The sequence below is a fragment of the Camelina sativa genome, chromosome 6 (assembly GCF_000633955.1).
Source record: "Camelina sativa cultivar DH55 chromosome 6, Cs, whole genome shotgun sequence".
In the NCBI taxonomy this organism is placed as follows: domain Eukaryota; kingdom Viridiplantae; phylum Streptophyta; class Magnoliopsida; order Brassicales; family Brassicaceae; genus Camelina; species Camelina sativa.
Window position 1 is genome coordinate 6,895,250 of NC_025690.1, and position 13,156 is coordinate 6,908,405.

The following is a 13,156-nucleotide window of genomic DNA, read 5'->3' on the forward strand; positions in this document are numbered from 1 at the left end:
AACCGATTGTTGCTGCAACTTAGTGGGTTTTTGGTAAAACATCATTTTGTTATGTTTCTTATTGTCCTGGCTAAAACATTTGATGCATCTACATGTGTAATGGTTGTAAGGATCACAACTGGTAATTAATGCAATCCATCAAGGTCCATTCGAATGATGTCTAATTTCATATTTACTAGTTCAATACTCCCTTGGACGTCAATGTGATAATAACAAAAGGTTATTGTCTTGATACACAAAAGTAGCACCGTCGTGGTTAGTTGAATATAAGACCACATAAAGATCAACAAATTTGATTCCATTCCAATTAATGTTTTGTTACACTTTGGTAACTTTCTCTCATGCATAATGAGAAGCCTAAAAAATTTAAAACTGTCGGTCCAGTTGACTAAAGACATTTTTCATGGATTTTTATTAAATACTTTTATGTATTGTCATAGATTTGTATTAATTTTCTTTATTTTTTATAACATATCATCTTTATTTTTTTAGAAATTACCTAGATATCATATCTTCTGTTTGTATAATTTTATTTTGAACTTGTGTATTAATGATAATTAATTGTTTCATTGACACATTAGTCTTCCATTCTTGTAATTTAGCCATCATATATTCTCTCTTTGTATTATCACTAGATTTTAACCCGCGGTACACCGCAGACATATAATTTATATTTTATGTTGTATTTATTTGTTAAATATTAGAGATTTTGTAAATAGAAAAATAACTAAATTTTCCGGTGTTGTGCAGCTAAATGTTTATATTATTTTTTTAACCTGCAATACACTTCATGACCATTTGTTTGTTATATATTTTTTTTGTTTAGTGTTTGAGATTCTATTTTGATTTTTAATTATTATAACAAAAAAAATAAGGGATCTAAATACATAATAAGTAATTTATACGCTGTGATTAAATCACATTTTTCCTAATGATTTAATTATTTAACACAATCTTAGTTAAATCAACTTGATTTTATGTCAAATATTCCAATATTAGTAGTGTCGATAAATAATTAAATGAGGATTTAACCCGTGTTAACACAAATTTAATAATATTTTATTAATTCCAATATGTCCTCTTTATAACTCATCTACTATATAACCACATTATATAGTAATTTTTTTTTAATTTTACATATTCGTAATAATTAATTTTTTGATTAAATTTATATATATGTTAATTATAATATTTAAATAAATATCAATCGAAGTTTTTCTTACATTAAGAATCAAAACTCACAGGTTTTGGAAAACGAAATGGAAATCAAATTGTTGTTTTCTTTGTTTGTGAAGGATTCAGATTCAAAACACAACAGAATGTGTGGTTAAAGATATGATAGTTTTTATTTCCATATTGATTGCTATTATTTTTTAGTTAGAATGAAATTTAAAATATTTAGGAAAAAAATCTGATGTAATGTTAGTTTTGGAACTTTTTAGGGGTTAATGTTGTAAATAACTTTTTAAATAAACAAAACTAAAAGGGCATAACACAAAATGTACTTCAAAAATGTTAATATAGATTATTTTAGTGTATTGTTATTATTCTATGATCATTCCTATCCTAAAATATTCTTACCAAAATCTCATTTTATAATAGTTTCTAATATGTACATCACTTCTGACGAAACAAACTAAATTATTATTCAAAAATTAATTTTCAATCCGATCAAATAAGACTCAATAGTTGAACTAAGATGAATATGAAAGAATGAGCTGAAGAGACACATAACAAGATGTAAAAAAAAAATAGCTTAACAAGAGTTTGCTAAGGAAAAAAAATTAGGTTGAGATTTTTTGCTACATTTTGTTTCTAGTTTTAATTTGGATGTCAAAATAATACATGAACTACTTGTTTTTGAGATAAAATAATATTTTTTGGCTGAAATAATAATTTAGTAATGTTAATGGTGTCAAACATGAAGGTTGGTGCAAGTGCAATTCAATAATTTTAAAATATTTATTAGAAATTTTATAGTGTCAATTAAACATTCAACTTAAAGAGTAGATACACCCTTGAACATATATTATTCACCTTTTATCATCGTCATATGTTTGGGTACTATTTGATGTTGAAGCTAAAGAAAATATTGGAAAAATAACTGAAAGAATTTTTTGTTTTAATTAAGAGATATTAATGAAAGCATTCAGAGAAATAAATTAGAAAATAATTAATGAGATCACTCCTGCTATTTTAGCAATTAAACTTTTGTCGCAACTGAGATACCAACTCGTGTCTTGGTTATGCATATATTAATTTTTATTATAGTTCTCAAACAAAGATCGCAGTCGAAGTGTTATTTTTGTATTTAAGTTGAAAAAAAAAACCAATAAGGATAATGTTCTTCTAGTGTGATCCTCTTGACAACAATCAAATTTTCAACATTCTCTTTATATTTTGAAAAAAAATATATGTAGTAAAGTAGTTCAGGATGCTTAAAATATAATAATTTTTTTCCAAATTTAATCAAAGTGTTCACTCAATATCGCCTGTATTATTCGCAATGGCACAATCAATATATACATGTTTTATCTATTCGTAGCATTACAAAATGGGATGGATTTATTTTTTTTACGTTGATTTTTTATGTTAAAAATTTGGCAAAACTACGGTAAAAATTTTAAATGTAGATTTTGGAGAAAATACTAGTGTGGTGGTGATTAACGACATTTATGAACTTCAATAGACGAGACCAAAAGTATGACTATTAGAAAAATTAATGAGACTATAGTTGACAAAATATATGTATCTGTTAGGCTGTCGTAAAGAAGAAATAATAGAGTTTTGGATCTGAAATCAAAATTTAAAGTAGAAAAGATTAAAGAAGATGAAAAAAACGATTAAAGAAGTGAAAAACATCTCATGTTTAAGATCGATTTTAGCATGAATCTATATAATTGAAAGATAATATAAATGTGTTCAGCGTGAATCTTTATAAATGTGTTCTATAACTTTTGTAAGATTAATATTTGATTTTTATTATGTTTGATTTTAGCTACATTGTTTACTATGTCTTAATTATTTTTTCATTTTAACTCACTATTTTCTTGCAAATTTTTTTTCTGATTCTTTAAGGTAGTATGAATCAACAACATCTCATACTTTATGATCTTGGTGTGGTGTATGTTCAATTATGATTATTTTATTTTAATATTATTTATGTGATTGTATTTAATGCGATTTAGATTCCGATATGTAATGCGATTATGATATGATTCAAATCTGAATTTCATATTTTACAATCCTATTATAATAGTTTGATACATATATAATATTACTATGAAAAATTTATGGTGTATACAAAATATAAGCTTGTGAAAAATGTTGAAACCTATTTATTAATTCATGTAGATTTATTTTTTTGGAGAAAATCTAATTCATGTATATTACATTTGTCTTTTCTATCAAATTTCTTCTTAACTTGTGCATCACGGAATACATAATTATTTATGATATTATGCGTTGAAGTGTGTCAAAAATTGATTTAATTGCAAGGCACTCAACAAAGCCACCACTCATGATAGATACCCAATTCATATGACAGAAAGAATTTTTGGATACACTTCACAGTGTTTTCAAGCTAGATCTTAAGTCAATGTACTATCATATCTAAATGAGGAGTGATGACATAGAGAATATCACCTTTTAAACTTGTTATGGACATTATGAGTTTGTAATCATGTATTTTGGGCTAATTAATGCTCCCTCTACATTTCAATGCATCATAAATGACTTGTTTAGATCCGCTACCATCTCTTCTCCCCGACGCCGGTAGGGCTCCGGCTCGCCGGCGTCGGGTTCTCTCGGTTCTCTCAGTTCTGTCAAGCTCTTCATTCTTCCACTGGATCTTTTGTTTCTTTGTTCCATGTCACCTAATTTTCCCGAAGTCCCCTCGAGATTTTGGATCTCGACTCCGAGCATGCTTCAGCTTCTTTTTTCCCTTTCCTTGCCTCAGTTTCTGGTGAATCGTCTCGATGTGCCTGTTCCTTCGTGGGTCCAGCCACGAGATGTTCCCTCTGAGATCCCTGAACGCCCCAATTGCCTCGGCTTCCGCCGGTCTTACTGCCTTTTAACACTGTCAACCGCAACAACTCTCCGATCCTTGGAATCTTTTCCCCTCACCAAGTGGTTTGCTTGGCTGCAGCTGGACGGGAGCTCTGTTTTGACACTGGAGTCGACGAAGACTTTAACGGTGAAAACCACATCCTTGGCGATCTCTAGCACACCATTGATTCCGCTCTGTTCTAGGTTTGATTCTCACTCTTTACCCAAATCCTTGGCTCTTAGGATATCTTGGTCAAATGCGTTGCCCCTGAATTGGAAGATGTTTAGATCCGCTAAAGCTGTTTTGAACCCAACCCGTTTAGACTTCTGTGTCACCTGGTTGTTTCTGAGTGTAGAGTCTGCGTCCTCAGAACTGGTTGTGATAAAGCTATTTCAAGTTCAAAATGTTTAGTATCGAGTTTCTCTACTTGGTCAAGTCGGGGTCTCCTTGGTAGTAGAGTCTCGGTTTCTTCGGATTGGCTTGACATCTTTTTGTGTCGAGGAAAGTTGATTACTTTGGTATGGAGGACTGCATTACAGAGCTATATCTTTAACCCTGACCCGTCTCTCCGGCGATTTATAATGCTTGCATCCGTTGCTCCTATTTGCTGCATATCACCAATCTCTCAACTCATTCAGCCCCAGCGTATGACCAGGCTTAAACTCGGCATTATGATTCCACCTCTGCGGAGCGGGATTACCGATGTTTAGCCAGCTTGATTTCTCCATCACTTCCTTGTTCTAAGCTCTCCAAACTGTATATCATCTACTTATTGAAGTTCGCTCATATAGGCTTGAAGAGTAGTGGCATTATGATCACCATTCCAAGGAGTGGTGGTTACCACAACCTCTCCAAGCTTCTCCCTTACAGCCTTAAAACCGCAACCACCCTTGCAGTGATCGGTAATCAGAGCATTCTCAACCCTGCTCACACCTTTGACAAAGCACTACTTCGTGTAGACTTTCTCATTTCGATGAGATCCTCAGCTTTGCGTACTTCATCGCCACCCAGTCTTCGAATCAAGACCTTGGCCACCTTCCCTTCCAATGACTTACTCTTGGAAGCTGCATTGATATGTTTTGATCTCACAGGCTCCAACTTGCTATTCAGCACTTGATCCATAGCTCTCAAGACCCATATATCTCTTGCTATTATCTATCCATGTACTCTTGTTGCCTTTGAATTTGGGGTATGCCCTTTTATGTTATTTAAGTTTTTCAACCTGCTTTGTATGTTACTGTCTATCTAATGGAAAGGAAGCATATGTTTGTTCAAAAAAAAAAAAAAAAAAAAGATCATGAGCATGTTTGTTATGTTGCCGCTGCGTCTCCTTCCGGCGGCCAAAATTTTAATGTCATTATGGCCAAATAAATGTGAAAATTGCCGCTGCGACTACTTTTACTGAGATTTCCGGTATATCATGTCTCGCCATAAAAAACAGGCAATAGTTTTAATTGCCGCTGCGACTTGTTTTAACAGAAGCGGTGACTTGTTTAAACAGAAGGAGCGACTCATTGCAAAGATTTAAACTCCGGCAACCTTTATTTTTTTAATTGCAGGATGTGGTTGCTGCGGCAACTTAACGAACAGGCTCCATATCTCCTCAAGTTGTACTTTTTTGACGATTTTTGGTGTAATGTAGTAACTCATATGGACCATTTGGGAGTGATGCTTCAACTGATGCAGCAACACAAGTTATATTGCAACTCCAAAAATGTTCTTTTGACAAAATGGCGGTGTCTTATCTAAATTAAAAGATATTTGCACAAAGAGAGGCTGAAGATTCAGACAAGATAGAGGCAATGTTGTCCTCCCATAAATAAAATCAGTAATCGAATTGAGAGGGTTTCTAGGTTTGACATATTACTACCGTGGGTTTGTGAAATTTTATGGAGAGATAGAACGGATAATGATTGATTTGTTGAAGAAGAATGGATTCATATGGTCTGATGAGGGAAGCTGTGTTTTTTCAAGCCCTTAAACATATTTTTATCTTCTCTATCTTTCCTCTATGCCATTAACAACGTAATACTTTTCTCCCTCCTTCTTTCTTGTGTCGATTCCTACTTGATAGGCTTACAACTTAGTGGTAAGGAACTAATGACAAAGATTATTTTTTAGTGATTTACCTTAGCTTACTTTTCCGTCGGTTAGATGAGATGGCTGCCAACAACGATTTGTATTTAATTTGATAATTTTTTTCCGATGATTTGAAATATTAAGAGAGATTTGAAAAAAGATTTGTCGTTTGGATTTGTATGTTTGTAAAAATATGAATCGGGAAAAGATTAAATAAATTTTAATTTTAATTATTTTTTTTTTAAAAAGAGTTTGATTGTCTACGTCGCATTCTCTTCGTAGATATATAGAATCGACTAAAGATTAACGATTTGGAAAATTTAAAAATTGAAATAAAACTTCATAATTTATTTTAAAGTTTTAAACATTTATTTCGTCACAAACAATATAAAATTTTCACCACTTAAATTTATGTTTTTTGACATATTTTTGCAAAAAGCAAAAAAAAAAAAAAAAAAAAAAAAAAAAANACTGTACTCTGATTTTCCCAATAAAACTCTAATTCTTTTTTATCTATCAAATTAACCCAATTTTAAATCGAGAAACCGAAATTTTCTATTGGAATCCAAAAGTTTCAATTTGTATGCAAAGAAAAGGAAAAGTTTTTACACCGTTCGATTTTGCATTCCCTTGAATCCTTTTGATATCTGCGCTTTGGAGTTTGTTTCTCTTCGTATCCTTTGAATCCTAAAGGAACAATCCTTTTTTGTGTCAGAGAACGTCCGTAAAGATGACAGGGGACAACAATGAGGCTAGGGTTTCTCCAAGCGACTCGGCTACATCAAACGATGCTTCTCGGACGAGGCAAAGGTACCAACTTTACATTGTTTAACCATTCAAATTACAATCTTTATACATTTTTTGTGAAATTGACACCAAGTTTAACGCCCTTCTTTGGATTGTTGCTTCAACGACTTTGATTTTGGTTTTGGAATCTAATTTGTGAATAAAGGTTCTGGCTTTGAAGCTCATGCTGATCTCTCTTAACCAATTTTGCAACTTTAGTTATATTATTAACTGACCTTTTTGGGAATTTGGGTGGCAGGAGAAAGAGAAAGTGGGATCAGCCAGCAGAGCAACTTGTTGCGGCTGGAGTTGCGTTTCCTCAGTTACTCTCTTTAGGCAACAATACTTTGAATGTTCCTGCTGTGATGCCATTGCTCCAAACGCTTAATCAAGTAAATGACTCTTACGCTCTTGAGGGGTTTTCTGTGCTAATCTTTCTCTGACTTAGCTATTGCATTATGCACTATGGCGTAAATGATGATATGTAATGTTTTAATCTGATTTGGTGTCTTGTTATATGTTTTCTTAGTGAACTGTATAATCTGATACCTCCTTAAATTTGTTGTATCACTTGAAACTTTGTGTCCGATGATTACTTGATTAGTAGTTTTACCATGTGTGGTCCAGTTTCCTATGAGATTCCACAAGTCCTTGATATATGGTGGCTGTGTTTGTGACTTTTGACATTATTGACTTTATACTGAACGAGCTATTATTTGTGGATATATGTCTTCTTCTTTTATCCTATATTCCTATCCTTTAAACATGGTGATTTATTGTGTGTTTTGTTGCATGTCCATCTAGTCTAAGATCCAGGATGAGTTGATCATAGCACGAGAAATTGTTATCAATGATGCTGAGGCTTCTCTTAGGCACAAGCTTACTAAACGCTCAACTCAAGAAGAAGTATGTGTAATTTACTATGTCTATAAGATACAATTTTCCTTGCTTTATTTTTACGTCTATTTTTCTTGCAGATTCAGAGGTGTACTGATGCTGTGGTGATTACCAGGTTTGTCCAACATCTAACTCATGGAGGAGAAAGTCTTACAAGAATCTTTTCTAGATTGAATTGATGAACTCTTTTTGTAGGGGCAAGTATCGTCCTGCAAATGCACCTCCTGATGGTGAAAAGCCGTTATATCTCCACATATCTGCTGCTGCTCATGTATGTTAATCCTTTTTAGCTTAACAGAACACTAGCCAAGGGTAACCGAGAGCACTAGGCTAATAAAAGGGTGATTAGTTTTTGGGTATAAACTTATTGATTATAGTGGTGTATAGTGCTGGTCAATATGTTTTGGAAATATGATAGATGTTCTTCATGGGAGGGGCAGAAAGTAAAACATTTGTTGGCTTAAAGAAATACCTTGAGCTTTTGAGCTTTGAGAAGTCGGCCTGGTTTTAACGTTTGGTATTGCAATTTCAGTTAAAAGAGACTGCAGAACGTATTCTAGCTGTTGATCGTGCAGCAGCTATGATTGAGGAGATGATGAAACACAAATCAAACTCACAAGTCATGTCGGTTGGTTTGCCCACTGCCAAGGTAGATATTCCTAGATTGTGGGAGACTTTGTTTTTTGTAGTTATGATATTGGAGCAATAATATATTTAACCATGTTGCCAGATGCACAGCACATGCGTATATTTGGGTTTCGAAGCTGACCCGTCATCTAACGTTGCTGCTCGTATTCGTGGACCTAATGTGGGTATTCATTCTTTCAATATTCCCACCTTTTTTCCTTTCTAATTTACAACAGATCTGAATCGATAGTCTAATATCAAATTATGTATCAGTAGAAGTGTTAGCCAACTGGTGTTTAGGTTTTCTTTTTTGATTAATAATATTTGCACTCTTTTGTCTCACTCCATGAATTCGAGAGATTCTAATATTGAAGCTCTCTCTGACATCTCCGTGCAATCGGGAGAGAACTTTTTTTTTGTGTTGGTGGTGGTTGGCTTTTGTACATGCAGGATCAGTATATAAATCACATTATGAATGAAACAGGAGCAACTGTTGTACTAAGAGGACGTGGTTCAGGAAGCCTTGAGAACCAACATGGAGAAGGTAATATTTACTATGGTTGTGGTTTTCTCTGCCTACTTGTGATGGTGTTATTTACATTGTTAATGTAAATGTAACTTCCTGTTTTTAACGCATTACTGCAGACGCACAGCTACCGTTACATCTATTATTGTCCAGCAGCAACCCGAAGAGCATTGACAATGCAAAACGTTTAGCTGAGAATCTTATGGATACAATCAGTGTAGAATTCGGGGCATCAAGGTTCATTTTATTTTCTGTTCAGAAGCATGTTCCTATGTCTTTGTCATTGCATTTGCTGATCTGTCATTGTAATTGTTTGTTCCACAAAATGTTTCAGGGTTACCTCAAGTAAGTTGTATGGCGCAGTACCACCACCACAGCAACTGCTTTCTGGAGCTCCGGGTTCGGAAAAGGAGCGAAGGCCAAATTTGATTTCAACATGTGGTTTGATGACATCGATACCCATCACAGCACCACCAAACGCTGTTAGTCCGTTTCCAGTTACTCCCTCGACAAGTCTTTATCCTCAGTTTCCAATAATGCAACCTCTAGGAATATCAAATGGTGGGCACTTGCAACCAAGTCCAGTGAGTTACTTACAGCCAATGGCTGGGGGAACTAGCTATAGTGGGTATGCTGGTATATACCCTCAAGCCACACCACTACAACAAGTTGCTCAAGTCCTTAAGCAATCAATTTCTCCTGTTGTCTCTACTGTGCCCCCTACTATGTTGACAGCTGCCTCCTTATCGAACCCAAGTGATATTTTAAGTAAAGAAAAGGAAAGGCGCCCACCCCAAAAGCGAAAGTTTCAGGAACTACCAGCTGATTGTAAGGTTCCAGCGAAACCAAAACAGGTAAAAAATCTTTTCCTGCATCTGCGGTGATTTTGACGGAGTAATGGATGGGTCCAAACCCTGAGGCCTGAGGCTCTTTCATAGCTACCATGAGAGAACTTGTGCTTGTGGTTGTTTGAAATAAATTTTGGCTAGTATTGGGTACTTGTAAGCAATGACCAATAGATGAGTGAACATATCAGGTCAAGTGTTTTACATAGAAATAGGATTGAGATATTTTGAGTGGGGTGACAAAGGTAAATCGTTTTTCTGGTAGTTCAAAGGTTTAATCATGAAGCCTAGTATTCATCTTCTTAAGCATGTCATATGGACATGTTTGCACTTCTCAACCGCTTCTAAAACTCTCTTACCTATTCATGAACTCTTTTTAACTGGCAGTTACACTCTCTACAATGATACATTGTTTCAGTTTCTGTCATGAAATTTATTTTGTGCTGATTTTTTTCCCTTACTATTCCAGGTATTTTTCTGAACTTCTAAGAAGCTAACTAGCTGATTCTGGACCCGTGGGCCATTGGTTTGCATGTTTCACAGGGTATTTTTAATAGTGGAGGCACCATGTGGTTTGCAGTCATTTTCGCTTCAACTTGAGGATCAGAATTAGAACTTTTTTCCAGAATTTGATATGTCTTTTTAACTGACGTGATATGTGTCCCTTGTGTGCATGTCATTTTTGCACAATCCAATGCATCTTCACTTTAGTGCCTTGCAGTTAGGTTGGCATTACTCATTACAGAATGACTGATGCCCTTATCCATAGTAGAATAGGCTCATTCTCCACCGTAGACGTAACTTTGTTCTGGATTTATAGTTTCTATTTTTAATCTATTAATATATAGCTGCCATTAGAACTAAGCAGCTATACATCTTCTGATCTTTAACTTGTGTCTTTAAGGATGCTAGTGAGCTTAACACTTTTCAGATGAAAATGTTGTTTTGATTCACGTTGGTTGTGAATGAGCTTGTAAAGGTTTCAAGTTTTACCAAATACATTCTTCATTAATTAGCTTTTCGATACATATTTCCATTATGGATTTGAAAGCATTTGCATTAAGAATACCCTCTTTTTATATATTTGCGTGATCGCTTTTATTGACCTATAGATATCTAACTGTCGTTGTGTAAATGGCCTCGAATATTCTTTTCATATCATTTGTTGCAGCTGTTGGAGTTAGCAATATCAGGTGAAGTTGCTCCAAAGAATGTAGTTGATGAGCCATCAGCAAATAGAGTGCGGTCACCACCTTCACCAAGATCCGTGATGCCTCCTCCTCCACCAAAGACCTTAACACCACCGCCTTCGCAGACCGTGTCTCCTCTATCATCAAGAAGCATGCTTCCTCCACCACCACCTTCGAAGACCGCGTCTCCTTTATCATCAAAAAGCATGCTTCCTCCACCACCACGACTTACATCAACAACTCAACCGTCAAGATTACAGGAGGGCAATCACATCACTGTAAAGAAACCAAATCCAGTTCCAGGTATATTAGATTCGAACTAATCCTTGGAAAACTCATCGACAACTCACTCAGTTCTTGTCTTTCATCCCTGTTGATTTGCATACCATTTTGTGTCTTGTGGTTTAACGGCAACTTAGCATAACCTAGTAATCGTAGAATCAAATTTATGATCAGTCGCATGTCTTGATGTTGCAGATACGTTAATAAAGCTGATGGAATATGGAGATGATGAAGACGATGATGACGATCCTGATGAGACATTGACCGTCGGATCATGATAGTGTCTTTAGAATCTTTTTATCTGGCAACAAAATGCCAATTTATGTTTGTAACACAGAAATGTTGCTGTCTTGCTGATTTGGAACTTCATGCCTAAGGCTTTATTAAGTTCAAATCTTTAAGACTTAATTACTTGTTTTACTTTTTGTTGTAGTACTCTTATAATTACTAAGACATGATGGGGAAGCCTTTCCCTTGGCCTTTATACAATATTTACCTATAATTTTATTTAGAGTATATAATAATCCCTTACAAATTCTATAGATATCTTTTGAGTATTTTTTTTCTAAAACAATAACGTGTTGTGAGTATAAAATTTGCACTTTTGTAGTTAATATGATACCAATTGGTCAAAGATCATACATTCATATGGACCAACTTCATGATTTATTTAATTTGGAAATTGTATTACAGTTTGCCTGTAACATCCGCGAACCAAAATCCCGGTTTAGGGGATTACATCAGTCGATGCATATAGTGCATCATGTAACATCCGCGAACCAAAATCCCGGTTTAGGGGATTACATCGGTCGATGCATATAATGCATCAGTCGATGCAGGTTCAGTTTTCTGCGGTTTGACTTAAGTTAAACACTGCATTTTGGGTTAGGAAAAATCCTTAAACTCGAGGTTTGTCTTATTGGGCGTGTTTAGCCGCTTTTGAGAGAAACGAAAGAGAGAAAGAAGAGTTCTTGGTGTTCTTGAGTGTTCTTGGTGATTTCTTGGAGTTGGAAGCTGTTCGGTAGAGATCTGTAGCTGGGATCGTTGTAGGAGCTTCCTAGGAACGTTTTCTTCCTGTGTTTGGGTCGGATTTCTTCTGTGGCAAAGGTAAGTGCATGACCATGGCTTATCTAAGCTGGAGAAATCTCTGATTTGCTTGTTTTGTGTTGTTAGGCTTGTTAGATTGGTATTTGGGACGATTGGAAGCTTTTTTGTGGCTTGGAATTGTGTTTTGTGGTTACAGGAACAAAAATCCGGCGAGAAGTTTCGTGGGAAAACGATGCTCGGCATTGCATCGGTCGATGCACACTGTGCGTCGGTCGATGCATACTGTGCGTCGGTCGATGCAAATGCAAGGACGGCGCGTAAAATTTAGGGTTTTCGTGCTATGTCGAGCATGCGTCAGTCGATGCAATGGGAGCATCGGTCGATGCAAGTTAGCCTTGCATCGGTCGATGCAGATCTTGCGTTGGTCGACGCAACCTCCAACTGGTGTCGGTCGATGCATGTTGGTGTCGGCCGATGTTGAGTCATGGTTTGTTATTGTTGATTGTTTATGGATGGTTAGAGATGACTATATTGCTTGTGTGTATAGCCCAATAGATGGGAGGATTGCCTTACTGAGTGTTTATAAAATACTCATGCATTGCAATTTGCGTTTGTGATGCAGGTAAAGGCAAAGTGTGATCGTGGAATCAAGGCAATGAAGAGGAGGATGTTCTAGTGGTTCGCTTGGTTGTCTGGCTTCTGTTAGGTTGCTAGAGTTGAGTCCTAGAATGTTGTTTAGGATTGCTCGTTCTATGGTTTATGTTGTTTGGATCATTAGTTTATGATTTGGAATTAATATCGGTTATTGGATTATGATTGGATTATTTAT

The 13,156-nt window shown here is 35.2% G+C and overlaps 1 protein-coding gene across 1 annotated transcript; it reads left to right on the forward strand.

Moving 5' to 3' along the window:
- Positions 6,646-11,782, forward strand: LOC104790583 (protein RIK-like). Its single transcript, XM_010516357.2, has 12 exons — positions 6,646-6,937; positions 7,173-7,305; positions 7,718-7,819; positions 7,891-7,925; positions 8,006-8,081; positions 8,343-8,459; positions 8,541-8,618; positions 8,888-8,981; positions 9,083-9,200; positions 9,298-9,817; positions 10,980-11,301; positions 11,476-11,782. Exons 1-12 carry the CDS (start codon positions 6,858-6,860, stop codon positions 11,556-11,558), a joined length of 1,758 nt encoding a protein of 585 aa, XP_010514659.1. The 5' UTR covers positions 6,646-6,857; the 3' UTR covers positions 11,559-11,782.